Genomic DNA, 17,800 nt, shown 5'->3' with positions numbered 1-17,800 from the left:
GGGCTGCACAGGCTCTCCGGGGCGGGGCAGGGCGGGGCAGGGCGGGGCGGGGCGGGGTTGAGGGGGGAGGGGAGGAGAGGAATGACTCAGCAGTTTCATTTCCTGGTGGGCTGAGGCTCATGGGAGATATGCAGATGAGCCCAGAGCACCATGGGAAATGGCCCTTTATATACCCAGGTGGGCTGTGTCCCCTCCTTTCCCCCCAGGTGCCCACAGGAGGGAGGCGACAGGCCAGCAGAGAGCCCCTCAGACTGAGGAGAGGGTCTGGGGCCTGTGGGCTGCTGGAGTGTGGGGCTTGGCGGCTGAAGAGTTCACGTGGTCCAGCGTGGCCTCAAGCCAGACGGGCTAGCTCAGGTAGGGGTGGTTCTGTCAGGCTCCTTCAGGTTCTGTCAGGTTCTGTCAGGTTCTGTTAGATTTGGTCAGGCTCTGACTGGTTCTCACAGATTCTCTCAGGTTCTGTGAGGATCCCTCAGGTTCTGTCAGGTTCTGACAGCTCTCTCTGGTTCCGTAAGGTTCTGACACGTTCCCTCAGGTTCCATCAGTTTCTGACAGGTTCAGTGAGGTTCCGTCAAGTTTTTGCAGGTACACTCAGGTTCTGTCAGATTCTCACAGGTTCCCTCAGGTTCAGTCAGGTTCTGACAGCTTTCCTTAGGTTCTGACAGATTCTCTCGGGTTCTGACAGGTTCCCTCAGTTTCTGGCAGTTTCTCTCAGGTTCTGTCATGTTCTGACAGGTTTCTTCAGGTTCCCAGGTTCAGTCAGGTTCCAACAGCTTCTCTCAGATTCAGTCAGTTTCTGTCAAATTCAGTCAGGTTCTGTCAAATTCAGTCAGATTTGGTCAGGTTCTGTCAGATTTGTGCAGGTTCTGACAGGTTCCCTCAGGTTCTGACAGCTTGCATCAGGTTCCGACAGTTTCCCTCAGGTTCAGTCAGGTTCCCTCAGGTTGTGACAGGTTGCCTCAGTTTCCTTCAGTTCCATCAGGCAAGGCGGGCTGGGTTTGAGGATCCCTGAGGTGGGAGAGTAGGGAGTCGGATGGGGGAGAGGCTGTGTGGCCCACTGGCCCCAGATCAGCTAAACTGAGCAGAGGCAGAGCGAAAGGGCCGGGTCTGACCCCAAAGGTCCTTGCACCCAGCTCGTCCCTGCGTGACCTGCTCCCACCTGCCTGCTGGGGGGCCCTAACCTCACTGCTTTCCTTTGCAGTTCCCAGAGGACAGAACACTTGCATCAGCTGAAGATAATTCCAGAAGTTTGTCCCTCCCAACCTCTGCAGGTCCGTGTTGGATTAGGACCCAGTTCCTCCCCCGCCCCCCAAATCCCCACACAGGAAACACCTTTGTCGTCCTCCTGATCCTCCCTGTTCTCCTCCTCGTTCTCACGCCCCTCCTCCCTGCCCCCCAGCACTTCACTGTGCCCCCCACCTCTGGGCCAGACCCCCTAAGATCCCAGCAAGTCCTGTAGGCGGCGTGGCCATGTGCCCCCCAGTCAGCCTGCGGTGTGAGGCGGAGGGCCTGTCCTACCTGTACACGTCCTGGATGTATGAGCTTCAACACGGCAGCCAGCTGAGGGTCTGCTTCGCTTGCTTCAAGGCTGCCTTTCTGGACCTTGGACAGGTGCTGGAGGTGGAAGACTGGGAAGATGAAGATTGGGGCCCTGAGCTGATGGAGCACATTGAGGCAGGGTCTGAGCAGGGGTCATCCCCGGGGATGGGACCAAGCTGGGGGCTGGGCCAAGGGCACCCTGCACAGGGTGGGTCTGTGGACTGGGGCTGGGGCACCCTGGCGTTAGGCCTCGTGGAGTCAGACGAGGAGGACCTGGACCTGGACGAGCACTTTATGCCCACCGAGCTGGAGCCTCAGGATGCCACACCCCTGGGCCTGGGTGCTGAGGATGCTGACTGGACCCAAAGCCTTCCCTGGAGATTTGGGGGACTCCCTACCTGCTCACACTGGCCAAGCCCTTCTCCATGGTAGGCGTTTTTCAGCGTGGACCTGCCCCCGGTGGGAGCCCATGGCGTTGGAGCTGGGCACCACCCGGGCCACGGGCCCTGTTGAGGCCAAGGCCTCGTTACTGGACCTGCAGGTCATCTTTATGGTGGGCTGCTATGACGCCATCTACCTCCGGAAGATGAAGCCAGGATGGGCCCTGAGGACCCCAGCCCAGTGTTGGAAACTGCTGCTGGAGCCTGATGAGGTGAGAGTGGTGGGACTCCAAGATGCACCCCAGAAGCAGGACCTGCACCGGTGGAGGCTAAGCATTCTGGAATCCTCTCCTCCAGGGCAGAGTGAAGAGCTGGTCCCTGCAGACTCAGCCCTGCTTAAAAGGGGACTCACCATCCTCTCCTATTCACCCTGGACCAAGAGGGAGGCAGAGGAGGGGCACTCGGCCTCTAGGCCACAGTCCTCCACCCAAGGATGGGATCCCAGCACCAGTGGGCCCAGAGGGCCTGGGGAGAGCCTGGCTGTTATGGGAGCCTCAGCCCTGGGGGAGCTGCCATGTTTCCAGACCCTCAGCCCAGGGCCCCTGAACTGAGGAACTGAGGCCCAAGTGATCACCATTGTCCTGACTTCCCCAGGACACCAGAAGCTGGGAGGGACTGATCCCTCCACAACAGCCAGGGTTGTTATTAGCAATTAGCAAAGGTTGGAGACTTGGGCCTGGGGAAGAAGAATGGTGAGTGGCTCAGAGACTGAGAAATGGGACCCACCGCAGCCTAAGGGGGGAAGCAACACAAATGCCAATGTTGGGGAGGGAAGTTTTTACCTGTCAGCTGTCATGGAGTTAGGGACATGACACTGACAAGGATGTGATGGTGTGAACAACTGCTATAGAGTGTGGCGTGGAGAGCAGGGTGCAGTGCCATGCCCCAGCCCTGCCCTGGACTCGTGGAGAGACGTTATGGGTGAGATACTTCCAGGCACACTCAGGAGTCTGGGGTGACAGGATCACCAGACGGCCTTTGGGGCTCCACAGGACCCTGTCAGCAGCACTGGACACTCTAGTCTGTAGCAGGAGAAGACCTGGTTTCAAATGTTGGCCATTTAATGCGTTTGACAGTTTAGTTCCCGTTTGTTTGTTTAATTAAACAATGCAATAAAAGTTCTGTATCAAGCCCCTGTGCTGACTGTCCTCAACTAGTCCCTGCGGATTGGCCTCAGGGTCTCGGTGGAGTCACTGTTACATGTTTAAATCCCCTGGGAGCAGGGAACAGAGTGGGGAGCAGCACAGGCCAGATGAGGGTTCTGGTCAGTTTTTCGGCTCATGGTGTTCACAGGTATTTATCACATTATAAAGAACAACACATACACACATGCCTAAAATAAGAAAGGGAATGCTTTGAACTACAATGAGAGTGTGTCACCAAATACAGATTTTAATGAATCTAAATCTGTGCCCTTGATATTAAAACAAAAACAACTCGAGGCCGAACCATGTGCAAAGATTGCTAATAATGTTCATGACACCAGGGGTAGGGGGCAGTATGCGTCAGCCTACCCATTCTCTGCAGACTCACTGGAGAAGGAAGCTCTGGAGGTCTTGTCACCAGGGTGCTGTGGGCCAGGAAAAAGCTCTTAATTGGCAGCTTCTCTTTCTTATAAACGACCAATCTGGAGGTTTCTACAATCCTCCGTTGCGGATCTCAGCTGGCATAGCCTCCAATGATTCAAGGATGGGCTGTATCCCTTTCAGTGAAAGGTGCAGATCTAAGGGTCCACTCAGGGGGTGTGGGGGTGAGGGGGTGCTGCTGTGTTAAGTATTAACAGTAGCAATGAGATCCTTTCATCGAACTTTGGGGGCAGTCTTTTTCTCTCGTATCTTTCAGAAGTAAGTCTCCAGGTCTTAAATCATGAAGACTTCCGATGCTAATTAGATAGAAGGCATTAATGCAGCAGCCATTCGAAACACTTCATTTCAACACGATCTCATAATTCTGTGGGCATTTATCGACTTGGAATCTGTATTTCAACGTGCACCTGGCTCTTCTTCCAAATAAACTCAGCACGGTCTTGCCTTCGTTCCCTCCTCTCTCTGTCCCTCCAGGTTAAACAGTCCGTTTATTCATCACTCCAACAAACCCTTGTTTTGGGCAGACTCTTTTTTTTAATGACCCATCTGCTTTGCAGTATTGTGGGATGCGGAGGTAAGGAGAAGGCAGCCCGGCAGCAGGATCCAAGCAAGAGCCCCAGTTCTTTGCCAAGAGGCTACAGCTGTTTCTTCAGCTCTTCTCCTCTGAAAATGGGGGGGGGGACATCAACTCACAAGGTTATGGTGAAGACGAAGTAAGATCCAATGTATCCTAAAAAAATTAAACATATAATTACCATACGACCCAGTGATTCTATTCCTAGCTATATACCCAAATAATTTAAAAACATACACACACATGCTTATAGCAGCATTATTCACAATAGCCAAAAGGTGGAAACAACCCAAAAGGCCATCAACTGACGAACGGGTAAACAAACTGTGATCTAGCCATACAAAGGGGTATTATTCAACCATAAAAAGGAGTGAAGTTCTGATGCTGCAAGGTGGATAAATCTTAAAAACAGTGTGATAAGTAAATGAAGCCTGTCACAAAAGACCATACATTGTATGATTTCATTTATATGAAATGTCCGGAATAGGCAAATCCATAGAGACTAGCAGATGAGTGGTTGACAGAGACTGAGGGAAAGGGGGAGGGGGAAATAATTGCTTAATGGATGTAGAGTCTCCTTCTGAGGTAATGAAAATGTTCTGGAACTAGACAGAGGCAATAACTTGCACAATTTTATGAATGCACTACATGCCACTGAACAGTTGATTTTATGTTGTGTGAATTTCACCTCAATTTAAAAAAATCAAATGTAAAAGTTGTAGCACATTGGCCCAGAGTAGGGATAACTGTCCGTTCTCTTTCCAGAGGACCTGTGACGAACAGCCTGCAGTGTCCTCCCAGCCCCCACCCCTTGGCAATGCCGTTCCAATAAGAATTAATTCACTCTTTCCATTAAAACAGCTGCAGTGGCTTCCCTGGTGGCACAGTGGTTAAGAATCCACCTGCCAGGGCTTCCCTGGTGGCGCAGTGGTTGAGAGTCCGCCTGCCAATGCAGGGGATACAGGTTCGTGACCCGGTCTGGGAAGATCCCACATGCCGCGGAGCGGCTGGGCCCGTGAGCCATGGCCGCTGAGCCTGCGCATCTGGAGCCTGTGCTCCACAACGGGAGAGGCCACAACAGTGAGAAGCCCGCGTACCGCAAAAAAAAAAAAAAAAAAAAAAAAAAAAGATTAAGGAAGAAATATGATCCATAAAAGGAACAGGAAATTGTGAATCAAAATAGCAGCACTAGTCACCATCACCAAAAGGGGAAAACAACCCAAGAGTCCATCACAGATGAAGGGATAAATAAATGTGGTGTGTAAACGACGGAATAGTATTCAGCCTTGAAAAGGAAGGAAGCTCTGACACTTGCTACAACATGGAGGAACCTCTTAGACATCATAGTAAGTGAAAGAAGCCAGACACTAAACAACAAAAACTGTATGATCCCACTCGCAGGAGGTGGGTTCCTAGAGTAGTCAAGTAAAAAATGGAGACAGAAGGAGAATAGTGGTTGTTAGGGCCTGGGGGGGTGGGATGCAGAGTTGTTTAATGGGGACAGTTTCTGTTTGGGTTGATAAAAGGTTTTGGAAGTAGTGACGAGTGCACATTATGAATGTCATTAATGCCACTGGGTCGCGGCCCCGCCTCGGTGTCTCAGAACCCCCCCCCACTGTGTCCCCACCAGGTGCACGGGAGGGTCCAGGGCTTCACTGACAACCGCTCAGCGCCTGGGAAACTGAGGGGTGGAGTGCAGAGGGCGAAGGGAAGCAGAGACGCCCCGCACAAGGGCTGCAACCTGCCTGGACTCGGCTTCACCCCACGGCCGAGGAGTGACCTGCCCCCTTCCCTGCGCGCCCCCACGCCCCCGCGCCGGCTGCCCTCCCCCCCCCCGCGCCTCCCCAGCCGCCCCAGCGCATCCCCGCCCCCCCTCCCGCGGCCCCCCCGGGTTATTAATGCCCAGGCCGGGCGCAGGGCCGCGGCGCATTCCCAGCTGGCGGCCGGGCAGGTGGCGGCGGCGACAGGGGTCTGGGCGCGGAGAGAGGCTCTCCCGGCGGGACAGGCGGGCGGGCTCCCCTCCACCACGCGCCGCTGGGAGCCCGCACGCCCCTCCGCGCTCCCGTCCGGGACGGAACCCTCGGGAAGGTTCCCGGAGACGCGTGGCGGCAAGGAGGACGTCCCGAGCGCGACCCCGGGGCTCGGCGCACAGACCTGATGGCCCAGTGACTGAGGTGGGCATGGGCGCTGAGAGGGTGCGGGGCGGGGGCCGGGACCTGGTGCGCGGGGCGCCCTCCCCGCCGGCCCGCACTGTGCCAGGTAGGATCGCAGGGCCACTGAACCCTCCTCGCGCCTCGGGGAGGGTGTGCAGCGCTTCGGGTGGCGAGCGATGAGGTGCGCGCCGCGGTCTCGGCGAGGGCTTCGCGTCCCTCCCGGGGGCGCCCTCGGCTCGGTTCGCTGCAGCCCCTGGGGGAGGGCTCCGGAACCCTGACCCCCGGGGGGCGGCCGCCGGGGAGGGAGCCTCCGGCCAGTAGGAAGGCCCCCAGCTGCCCTCGCCAGACTCGAGGCTGGGCCGGGTCCCGCGGAGAGGGGGTCTGGGGCGGCATCTCTGCACCCAGGTTCCCTTCTGCACGGAGGGCTCAGACCACGTCGGGTGGACGCCCCGAGTTTATCTGTGTTAGTGTGAACGCTGGACCTGTAGAGGGGAAAAACCTGGAGCCAGTGTCTTCCCTGGATGTGGGGAGATGGGGCGACAGAGGGGCCTCTCCTCTCAGTTCGAGTATTTCCAGTTTTAGGTCTTTTTTTCTTATGACGGCAATTTTCACACAGCAAGGGTCATAGGCGTGCAACTCCGTTAGTTTTTACACGTGTCTACACCTGTGTAACCACCACCACTTGAGGACACAGCACAAGTCCATCCCTCAGAGTGCTCTCCAGCGCCCCCTACCAGTTGACACCCCGGCAACAGCTATCATAGAGATTTTGCCTGCTCCAGAACTTCAGGTAAATGGAATCACAGTGTACTCTTTGTGTCTGTTTTTTTGTTTTGTTTTGTTTTTCTCAACATAGCATATTTGAGTTTCATCAAGTTGTTGACTGTAGGGTAATTCCATCTTCTTCATCATCTCAGAACATTTTTATGGAGGGGTCACAGTTTCTTTATCCACGCTACTATTCATGGACAGTTGGGTGGTTTCCAGCTCCTGCCTGCTGTGAACATTTTCATTCTTGCTTTTTGTGGACATTTGCACTCATTTCTCTTGGACACAAACCTAAGAGTGGAACTGCTGGATGAGAGGACATGCATGTGTCCAACTTTTTTTTTTTGATGGTGCCAGATTGTTTTCCACAGGGGCTGCACCATTCTATGGCCCCTCCAGCAGTTCAGGAGTCTGGTTCCTCCACATCCTCGCAGCACTTGGGATCTGCCTTTTTGATTCCAGCCATCCTGGTGGGGGTGCAGAGGTTTTTACCCTAATCTCCTGGATGACTAATGATGTTGAGCATCCTTTCATGTGCTTCTTGGCCATTTGGACATCCTCTTTTGAGAATTTCCTATTCAAATCTTGTCTTTTTTCTTTTTTTCCCAAATGAGTCATTAGTCTTTATTGATTTGTAGTTCTTTCATATATTTTGATTACTAGTTCTTTGTCTGATATATGTCTTCTTTTTTTTTTTTTGCGGTACGCGGGCATCTCACTGTTGTGGCCTTTCCCGTTGCGGAGCACAGGCTCCGGACAGGCAGGCTCAGCGGCCATGGCTCACGGGCCCAGCCGCTCCGCGGCATGTGGGATCTTCCCGGACCGGGGCACGAACCTGTGTCCCCTGCATCGGCAGGCGGACTCTCAACCACTGTACCACCAGGGAAGCCCTGATATATGTCTTCTGATAATCTTTTCCTAGTCCATGGTTTACATTTTTTACTCTCTCAGTGAAGTTCTTAATTGTAATGAAATCCACTTGATGGGTCTTTTATTGCAAGTATTTCTTGTTCTTTTTTTTTTTTTTTTGAGAAATCTTTGCCTACCCAAGGTCATGCAGATATTCTCCTTTCTTCCAGAACTTGATTAATTAATTAATTTACTCTGTTACATACAGGTGCACAGTCCATCTTGAATTATTTTCACGTGTGGTGGGAGGTAGGCATTAAGGCTCATTTTCCCCACGTAGATAAAGAGAGATTACAAGGGCTTTCCCCTCTTTACCAAACATATTTTCCTATTTGAACTTTAAAGTCAGCAGATACTACTTTTGCAATCCGAACAAATTTTTTTTTTTAAACATACAGGAGAAATAAATTGGGAGAAAGGACGCAGGGGTTAGCACCGTCACCCTGCCCTTCACAGATGAGGAAGTGAGGAGGCCTAGGGAGGACTCCTGGTTCCATCCACTGCTGACCCCACCCCTGCAGTCTGCCTGCTGTGCTCTGGTTTTCAGAAAAGTCCAGCCAGCCCAGAGGCCTTTGGACTTGCATTGAGGCCCAGGGTGGGGGTGCTGCTGGGGCACGCACGGGGAGCAGCTGGTCTAGGTGGTCCCTCTACATAGCTGGGGAAGCGAGGCAGAGTGTTAGAGTTTTGAATGAAGAGTCCCCAAGGGGGTGTTGCAGTTGGCGAACCCCATCCCTCTGCAGGCCTCCCTAGCCCAGTGGGAACTGTGTCCTCTCACAGCCTCCTGGGAGTGGGAGGGGGTGCCTGACCTGCATCTTTAATGGGCATCCTCTCCCGCAGGACGAGCTTGTCATCCACAGATGCCCCTTCTCTGCCTAAAGGAGCAGCAGGCCCCAGCCCCAAGCCCAGTGTGAGGCAGCAGAGACGGTGCTGAGTCCAGAGCCGTTGAGCAGGTTCCCTGTGCTGGCTACGACAGGCAGCACCATGCCCGAGCCGCCTGGCGCCCCCAATGCCTCTCTCAACACCTCGTGGGCCAGCCCAGCGGAGCCCAGCTCCCTGGAGGACCTGGTGGCCACGGGCACCATTGGGGTGGTGCTCTCGGCCATGGGCGTGGTTGGCGTGGTGGGCAACTTGTACACGCTGGCTGTCATGTGTCGCTTCCTGCACACCTCGGCCTCCATGTACGTCTACGTCATCAACCTGGCGCTGGCGGACTTGCTCTACCTGCTCAGCATCCCCTTCATCGTGGCCACCTACGTCACCAAGGCGTGGCACTTCGGCGACGTGGGCTGCCGTGTCCTCTTCAGCCTGGACTTCCTGACCATGCACGCCAGCATCTTCACCCTGACCCTCATGAGCAGTGAGCGCTACACTGCCGTGGTGAGGCCACTGGACATGGTGCAGCGTTCCAAGGGCTACCGCAAGGTCCTGGCGCTGGGCACGTGGCTGCTGGCGCTGTTGCTGGCACTGCCCATGATGCTGGCCATCCGGCTGGTCCGCAGGGGCCACAAGAGCCTCTGCCTGCCGGCCTGGGGCCAGCGCGCCCACCGCACCTACCTGACACTACTCTTCGGGACCAGCATTGTGGGGCCCGGCGTGGTCATCGGGCTGCTCTACGTCCGCCTGGCCCGGGCCTACTGGCAGTCGCAGCGGGCTTCCTTCACGCAGACGCGGCGGCTACCCAACCCCAGGGTGCTCTACCTCATCCTGGGAATCGTGCTGCTCTTCTGGGCCTGCTTCCTGCCCTTCTGGCTGTGGCAGCTCCTCACCCAGTACCGCGGGACCCCGCCGCTCACGCCCCGCTCCGCCCGCATCGTCAACTACCTGACCACCTGCCTCACCTACAGCAACAGCTGCGTAAACCCCTTCCTCTACACGCTGCTCACTAAGAACTACCGCGACTACCGCCAGCGCTCGCTCCAAGGCAGGGGCGCCCACCGGCCCGGGGGTACCCACAGCTTCCCGCAGGCCCGCACCGGCTGCCAGCGCAGCTCAGGCCACTCACTGTCCTCCAGCAGCCAGCAGGCCAGCGAGACCATCGCGCTGTCCCAGGCCGCCCCTAGGGGGCTCTGCACCTGAGCGTCCCCAGCCTCCACGTGGGCGCTGGAGTGGGGGTGGGGAGTGGCCCCCAGAGCCCAGGTCACTCCTGGACTCCCCCACTGCCTGCCTCCCTTCCTCAGTCCTCTTCCAGAAAGTTCCCTGCTCTCCCTCCCCCATCACTCACTTCAGCTCCATCAGCGCAGCCACATTCCCGTAATGCCCCCCTGCCCCGTCCATCTGTGAGGGTCTGTAGGAGGCTCAGGCCCAGGACCAGCTTCTGAAGACGGTGGTGAGTGGAGTCTTCACTGCCCCCCGCAGACGTGAGCGCCTACGTGACGCGTGGCGGGGCACACACTGGCAGGCGACAGCATGTAGGCACACAGGCTGCCTGCCTGGGACCCTCCTCTTGGCTGGTGCATGGCCCTCTCCCCATCCCTCCCGGCTCCCATGTGGCTCCATCCCTCACAGCTTCAGCACCTGGAACAATAAACTCTGAGCTCTTCGAGCCTTGTCCTGCCGCAGCAGTGTGGGTGGGATGTCAACGGAGGCAGGACCCCTAGGACGTCCCCCCGCACTTGGATGAGCCTGTCCACCTGGCTGGGGAGGAGACACGTCCAGCCATTCAGCCTTCCTGACATGGTGGGCGGGCGCCATCAGGCCTGAGCTGGGCCCTGGATGTGGGGCCTGAGACCCTGGGGTGGGGCAGGGAGCCACCAGCCTCAAGCTGCTCAGGGAGGAGGGGCAGCTGGGGCATCACTCCAGGGCAGGAACTCGGCACCTAAACTGAAACCATGAGCCAGAATTCCTCTCCCTTCAGCAGCTCACCTGCCTCTCCCTCCCCAGACCTGGGGGGGGGGTGGGGGTCAGGTGGGGGGTGGATCACACAACACACGTAGGGGTTTATCTCATGCCTCTTGTGTGCAGCATCCGAGCTGGGCCTCCTGTGGACGTCAAGGCCACTGGACCCCGCCTGTAGAGAGCCCGCCCACAGGGAGAGATGTTGGACCTCTCCCCACCCCTACCCAACCGTCCAGCGGCCTGCACACTCCACACTGAGGCCCCAGCTCACATCTCACAGCTGGGCCTCGGCCTTGGCTACACATCAGACTCACCACCAGCCAGGCCCTCCTGGACCCCTTTCAAGACCCTGACAGGATCCTAACGTGTGGGCAGGTGGAGATCTACACCTCCCTCCCCACTGGCCCCTAAGTATGGGGTCCGAGGCCACCAGTGCAACTTGGGACCCCAAATGTTTTTGGAAGTAAACAGCCCAAAGTTCGTACCTTGACCAAGACCCTGGGTCTCTGCTTCCCAAATCCTGATTCCAGGATGTGTTGAGAAGCCCCCAAACTTAGAAAACTGAGACCCCCAGAAATGGCCCTGCAGCCCCCATTCATCTGTATGTGTGAAGGTGCTCTGTGTGCTGTTTCTCGGAGTGATGCTGAAAAAGTTACATTTTTGGCTCCAAACTTAAGACCTGAGTACCCTGGTTAATGCTCCCAGGTGGGCTGGGCGAGCCTCCACCGCCAGGCCTGGGACAGCGGCAGGGGCTGTCCTCGATCTTCCGCTTGGAAGTGCCCAGCCTCTGGGGAGCCTCATGATGACACCCTGAGTGTTTCAGAGTGTTTAAAAATGTTAGGCAGGCTCTCACGCCTGTGTACCCACACACACAGCCACAAGGAGACTCCTGCTGGCCTACTGTGGCTTGGCCGACCTCCCTGGGTCCACCACCCACAGCCTCTCCCTCTCCCCTCACCCCGGGCCCCCGGGACCAACCAGTAAGGGACGGGTGATTTATGGAGGCCTAGTCTGGCTCAAGACCCGCAGTTACCAGCCCATCAGGAATGGTGCCCAGCCCTTGGCAAGCTGGACAGCAGAGAGTCCTGGGGTGAGGGGCCAACCGGGGCATGTCTAGAACCGGCTCTAGCAGGTGAGGGCTCCTGTTCAAATGCTACAGCTTTACTGGGGACAGTCTCACACCATCAAACTCACCCGCTTAAAGTTCAAGTAATGATTTTCAGTGAAAAGACAGAGTTGTGCAACCATCCTCACAATCCAGTCTCAAGACGTCTGTCAGGCAGGGAGCTCCAGAGAAACTGACCAGTGAGGACAGACATGAATAATGGGAGGTTCCATGAAGGAACTGGTTCAGCGATTAAGGGGCTGGCACGTCTGAGGTCCATCGATGGGGTGGTGGGCTGGAAACTCAGGCAGGAGAAGATGCTGCAGCCTTGGGGTAGAATTCTTTCTTTCCCGGAAACCTCCAGTTTTGCTGGAAGGCCTCCCACCGCGTGGAGGAGCCTCACCCACCACATTCCGGGAACAGACGCCCGGCCGCACAGCTTGGGCAGAGCTGAATACGCCCCGTTGGATGAACACGTGTCGGTTTTGGGCATTTGAGCTGCTGCCACATTTTCTCCAAATGAACAGGGCCGCCGCGGCCGCCCGTGTGCGCGTCTGTGTGGAGGCGTTGCTGCTCTGGAACCTCTGGACTGTTCCCGGAGGACTGTGCATCTGCCGCTCCTTCCAGCTGCCCTGCGTGAGGGCTCCTGTCCTCATGTCCTCCTGGCCTCTCCGTCCTGCCCACGCTGCCCTCCCTCAGGGCAGGCACTGTTTTATGACGAAAGAGCAGCTGTTCTGGGTAAACTCGGATTAAGAACGGGCAGCTCCGATGGTGACCGTCTCTCAGAGTCACGCGCCTGTGGGGCCAGGGCCATAGGCCTTGCTCAGATGGGCAGGGGCGGGGAGGGCAGTGCTGCCCGCAGGCTGTGGGGGGCAGGGGCACCCCCCTTCCCATCCTCATCACCTTGGCCTCCAACGGGAGTGAGTGCAGGCTTCCTCACCTCCAGTTCTGTCCCAGCCACCTGGGGCTTCCCCACCTGGCAACATGTACTGAGGGAGGGGCAGCCGGCAGGGCCCCTCGAGAGAAAGGGACATCCTCACAGCCATGTTCACTCTGGATCGTCTTGCTTCTATAGGTCATCGGAACCCTTTCGGCCAGCTTCCCCTGTCCCCAGAAAGGCACTGACCAGGTCACCACCACCCCCTGTGACCTGGGGAAGGCACCGACCAGGTCTCCCGTCCCCTGACTCCAGGAAGGCACTGACCAGGCGTGTCCACAGGTCTGGCTGCTCTCACATCCTGCTGGGAGGCTGGGGCTGCTCCGCATGCTGACTCTTTTCCAACAGTTCAAAGGCAGGGAGGAGGGCTCAGAACCCGGGGTTCACTCTGCAGATTCCCTCATGGTATCCGACGCTTAAGGCCACAGGGCTTTGCTGGAGATCTGGCAGTGTGGATGCCGTGGGGGGCAGGTCATCGGGAACAGAGCCAGGGAAGCCCCGGGTGGATGTTCACCCCCGGGCGCTGGGGCCCTTTGACCTTAACTCCCACACTCCCCAACACAGTTGGAGCCTGAGATGCTCTTGGGCCTGTGGTGAGGGGCCTGGTCCTGCAGGGCCCCCCTGGGGTGGGCACAGGTGCTGTCGGCACCAGCGTGGGCTGCTCCGCTGCCTGCATCCCGTCCCTTCCCTGCCTGCCCCAGAATCTCAGGCCCCCACAGGTGCCAGTGTGGGCGTGGGCCTCTGCCTGGGCGTCCTTCTCCCATTGTCAGGGCCCCCAGTCCCCCAACAGCCTGCACTGGACGCCCTGGATGATAGCATCTTCTCATCCTGAGCGGGGGACCACCAGAGCTGTGCACAGAGCTACTTTACACATAACCAGGGAGGGAGGGGGACACAGGCCACCACTTGAGAAAATCGTGACAGTGTCCCTGTCCACTCTGCAAGCATCAGCTCCAGACCGAGCTCCTGAAACCTGGAGGCCTCACCTGGGGCTACCGCCTTCCTGGCCTGAGGAGCCAGTCGGGGGAGTGGAGAAGGGAGGAGGAAGGAGAAAAGGGGAGGGATGGGGGGGAGAAAGGAGGGGGAGGGGTGGGAAATGACGGGAGGACCAGGAAGAGCAGCCGGCGCTCCTGCTATGGCCCTGGATGCCAGGAGCTGAGTGCGCCTTCTGTCTGAGTCCAGCCCTGGCCTCCAAGGCAGTGGTGGCCATAGTGGGGACGGGAGGGCTGTCGGCTGTCTGACGGATGAGCACTCGGGCTGAGGGTCACTCAGGGTGATGGACGAGGTCTCGACATTTCAATGCCATCCACCCAACACCCAGACTTGCAGGTGAAGAGGCAAAATGCCAAGGCCAGGCTCAGCCCACGGTGCTCCTTACGGCTTTCTTTTGAGGCACTGTTGCCCTCACTTCAGTCCCGACCACTGCCCCAGGGCCACCCCCACACTGCACTGGGGGAACCAATTTCTTTTCATAGACGGCTACTGGGATCCCTTTGTGAGACACTGTGCTCAGATGGAAGGTTTTTGTGAATTTGGACTTGGTTCTGGGGTGGGGGGTCTCCCTTGAAGCTGGGTTAATGGAGTGCGGGCTGGGCAGGGAGGCCTTTGCTGGGAGTGGTGCATGGAGCTCCTCTGCAAGACCTTGGGCACAGAGCCATGGGGACTGGGTGCCCAGCTGCATCGGGAGGGAGCCGTGTGCCAGGCCTGGGGCATGTCCCCGGCCCCAACCCCACCCCCTGCACCCTCTTCCCTGAGTTTCTCCAGCCCACTCCCTTCGGTTCCTATAGCAGAAACAAGGAGTGGGGACAGGGGTCATGCAGGCTGTGGGGCCTGTGACCAGGACAGTGGCGGCCAGCACCCAGTGGGGAATGAATGAATGAATGGACAAACTGTCCCTCCACCAGGGACCCGCTGACCCCTCTTATTCTGTCTACCGTCTTCCTGGAGGTGGTGGAGGGGGTTGGTGGAAGGTGGGGAAGGAGCCAGAGGCGGGTGAGTTCACAGCCGAGTTCACAGCCAAGCTCACAGAAGGCGCAGGGATCCAGGAGCCTAGTGGCGGCGGATCGGATGATGGATGATGGACTTACCAGGTGCAGCGCATTCCTGCTTCGCAGGCCACTCAGTTTCCAAGAGGCTCAGGCTTGGCCGGGATTTGGCTGCTGACCTGTGGGTTTTTACAGGCCCAGGAGAGTGGCCTGGCCCAGTCCAGAGACCTGTGCCTTGAGCCCCTCCCTGCCACCTTCTGTGGGTCCCCAGGGGTGGAGGCAGGGAGAGCCCAGTTCCACAAGGAGATGCACCAGCGCACAGAGTGCGTGTCACCAGGCTGCATGCCCAGGGCTGCTGCACTTTGTGTAAATTACTCATCAACAAAGATACACACACAGTCCAAAGTTTTCTCTACTCCTAGTTTTTCCAGGAAGTCATTCTTTGGGAATTGAGTTGCACCTACAACCAGTAGACACATCACTTTTACCTGCCTAGGGAGCTCTCTGCTCTTGTAGACTGTCCTCACCAAATGGAGCTCTGGGGGGCAGTGCCTGGGGCCATGGGTGACACAGTGACAGTGGGCCTGCCTGGTAGGGTGGCCTAGTTCAGGGGTGCAGAGACCTGAACTCTTACCTGGTTCCACACCTGAACACGCCCAGCTGACTGGTCTTCCTGATCCAGGTCACCTGGAGGGCCAGCCTTCTTGCTCTGGAGAAAGCCCTCAGCTCATCGGCAGCTTCACTCACACACCCAGCATGCAAGAGAAAGGAGGGGGCTCAGTCAGCAGAAGGTGGGAGCCCCCCATCCCAGGCAGGGGGTGGGGATGACCAGAATCTAGACTGGGTCCCATACATCTGCAAACCACCAAACCGGGAATCTGAGAGCCACAGGGCCCACTTGCAAGAGCAGGGTTTTTTCCATTGGAATTCCAGACAGATGACGCTCTGAGCAGGAAGCCCGAGAGGCTGCCAATGGCCAGCAGCCAGGCGCTCCAGACTCCTGCCTTTTCCAGGCCGGCCGAGGGTCCGGCCCCACACAGGGGGTGGGGGCCAGTTCTCCTGGGACCCCGTGAGGGCCCAGAGGAGAGCCCCATCCCCTGAGCTGCCCAGAGCGGGCCCCCAGGCTGGATGGCTCTGTCCTGCCACCTTTCCCCTCCTGGAGCTGTGGAGACCAAGGCCTAGCAGGCCTGAGTGGTGAGCAGGGTCAGAGCCAGGAGGCAGCTGGGGCGGTAGGCGGCCTGGGGACTCTGGTCCAGTGTTCCAGCCCCTCTCTGCCCTTCTTCCATGTGCAAATTCCCTGGCCCTCAGGTGGCCCCCTTGGTGAGCTCACCACTGGGTCATCTTTTATACAAAATTCTCTTATTCCTGTTTCACAGCTGAGGAACCAGGCCACATGGGACCCGGGACCCGCAGGAGCTGGGAGCATCCACCTGCCTTTGCCCTTTGTGGCTCGAGGTATCCCGCAGCGTGATTGAAAGCCCAGAGCCTGGTCTCACCCCAAAACTATGTGTCAGTGTGAAATACCGAGGCTGCCCGGGTTCAGAGTTGGCTGCCCTGCACCAAGATTACTCCCCAGGGCCGGGGCGAGTCAGGGCTGGGACTGGGTTCTGATGGGGCGGGGGGGACCTCCATTTCTGCCCTCAGCCTCCCAGTGCCCCCCACCCCTCTCCTCGTCCTGCCCCCTCCCCCCAGCCCACGGTGGCTGGGCAGAGCTGGGATGGACCCTGTGTGCCCCACAGTGCGCCAGGCTGGGCAGCAGGCAGCTGGAAGCCAGGAGCCTCCTCCACCAGAGATGTGGCCGGGAGGTGGTCCTGGTGCACGAGTGATTATAGGGAGGGGGGAGGTGTGCAGGATCAACGTGAGCCCACGTGCCCACCTGTGATGGATGCAGGAAGGCTGCCTGAGCTGGCAGCGAGGTTGGGGTGCTAGCTGGGGTCTCGTGGGCAGGTCCTGACCTGGCTGAGGGGTCTGGATTCCCCCTCTGAGGGGTGTGTGCCTGACGCCATGCCCCAGGAGGCAAGACCCACACACCCTGGATGTGAGGCCTCAGCGAGGGCTCCAAGGGGCCAGCGGGGCGTGGAGGGCAGGGGTCCCCAGGGAACAGCAACTCCACCCCCGCCCTGCATTGGCCTCATAGAGACACGGGCACAGGAGAGCACCCACTGCGTGGCCCCCACCTCACTGCCACGTCCACCTCACCCCACAAGCCCTGCTAAGCCCCTTGCAGCCCCTACAGGTAAGGGCAGGGAGAGGGGGAGATTTGGCTACATGGGGTGGGCAGGGAGAGCTTGTGGGGGGCTGGGGACTCTGGGAGGGGGCAGCAGGTGTAAGCACGTGGCCCACTTTTTCCTGGGGAGGACGTCTTGGTCCAGGACCCACCCTGGGTGTGCAGAGAACCTGGACGGTGCCCACCCACCTCCCCCCTTCTCTCCCCTCCCTCCTCCTCTCACTGGAATTTTCCAGGAATGGGGCCTTTCCTAAGAGACCCTCCCCAGCTGTCTGTTCTTTAGCAAGGGGCATGGGAGGAGACAGGTGAATGCTCCCAGGCCTGGGAAACCCAGGGACGACTGGTGGGGACAGGGGGCTCAAACCGGGCACCTGGCCAGGTGTGCGCTGCAGCAAGATTCCAAGCCTCCACCTTGTGCGTTCACTGGGATGGGGGGTGGTAGCCATGACCCACATGCTGCAGGGTGGGAGAGGTGCCCTGCATCGGGGCAGGCAAGGCCCAGCCCTCCCAGAGCCCCCACTGGCCTTCTCGGGAATGGGGGCTCACCTGCACCCCCAGCTCCATTGGGATCTGCTTGGCCTCAAAGGTGCTGAGATGGAAGGAACATAGAGGTGATGCCAAGAATCCTGGCTCTCTGGGCACCGATGCTGAAAAGAAATACGGAGACAGAGTTTTGGAGGAACGGGAAAGATAGCTTTTCTTATTCTTTGCCTGGCAAAGGGGGAACACAGCAGGCTAGCGCCTT

The 17,800-nt window shown here is 58.0% G+C and overlaps 2 protein-coding genes and 1 long non-coding RNA gene across 4 annotated transcripts; all 3 read left to right on the top strand.

Annotated features, from left to right (window-relative positions):
- The first annotated feature begins 1,453 nt into the window (after window positions 1–1,453).
- TEX19 (testis expressed 19) lies at window positions 1,454–1,968 on the top strand. The gene has a single exon (XM_060135749.1). The coding sequence runs from the start codon at window positions 1,468–1,470 to the stop codon at window positions 1,966–1,968; it is 501 nt and encodes a 166-aa protein (XP_059991732.1). The 5' UTR covers window positions 1,454–1,467.
- Window positions 1,969–6,082: 4,114 nt separating this feature from the next.
- Window positions 6,083–10,505, top strand: UTS2R (urotensin 2 receptor). 2 transcript variants are annotated; one of them, XM_060133941.1, is made up of 4 exons: window positions 6,083–6,310; window positions 6,906–7,079; window positions 8,175–8,215; window positions 8,804–10,505. In XM_060133941.1, exon 4 carries the CDS (start codon window positions 8,948–8,950, stop codon window positions 10,040–10,042), a length of 1,095 nt encoding a protein of 364 aa, XP_059989924.1. In that variant the 5' UTR covers window positions 6,083–6,310; window positions 6,906–7,079; window positions 8,175–8,215; window positions 8,804–8,947; the 3' UTR covers window positions 10,043–10,505. The 2 variants fall into 2 exon arrangements, with proteins under 2 accessions (XP_059989924.1, XP_059989923.1); XM_060133940.1 differs by lacking the exon at window positions 8,175–8,215.
- A 5,346-nt stretch (window positions 10,506–15,851) lies between these two features.
- Window positions 15,852–17,064, top strand: LOC132511583 (uncharacterized). Its single transcript, XR_009537657.1, has 3 exons — window positions 15,852–16,057; window positions 16,205–16,283; window positions 16,966–17,064. It is a non-coding gene; the product is annotated as an uncharacterized LOC132511583 (long non-coding RNA).
- The last annotated feature ends 736 nt before the right edge of the window (window positions 17,065–17,800 follow it).

This window comes from Lagenorhynchus albirostris, chromosome 20 (genome assembly GCF_949774975.1).
Source record: "Lagenorhynchus albirostris chromosome 20, mLagAlb1.1, whole genome shotgun sequence".
NCBI classification, from domain to species: domain Eukaryota; kingdom Metazoa; phylum Chordata; class Mammalia; order Artiodactyla; family Delphinidae; genus Lagenorhynchus; species Lagenorhynchus albirostris.
This window is presented reverse-complemented; position numbering and strand designations above follow the sequence as displayed.

Coding starts and splice junctions, on each gene's coding strand:
- TEX19 (XM_060135749.1), top strand. CDS start 1,468: ATGTGCCCCCCAGTCAGCCTGCGGTGTGAGGCGGAGGGCCTGTCCTAC.
- UTS2R (XM_060133940.1), top strand. CDS start 8,948: ATGCCCGAGCCGCCTGGCGCCCCCAATGCCTCTCTCAACACCTCGTGG.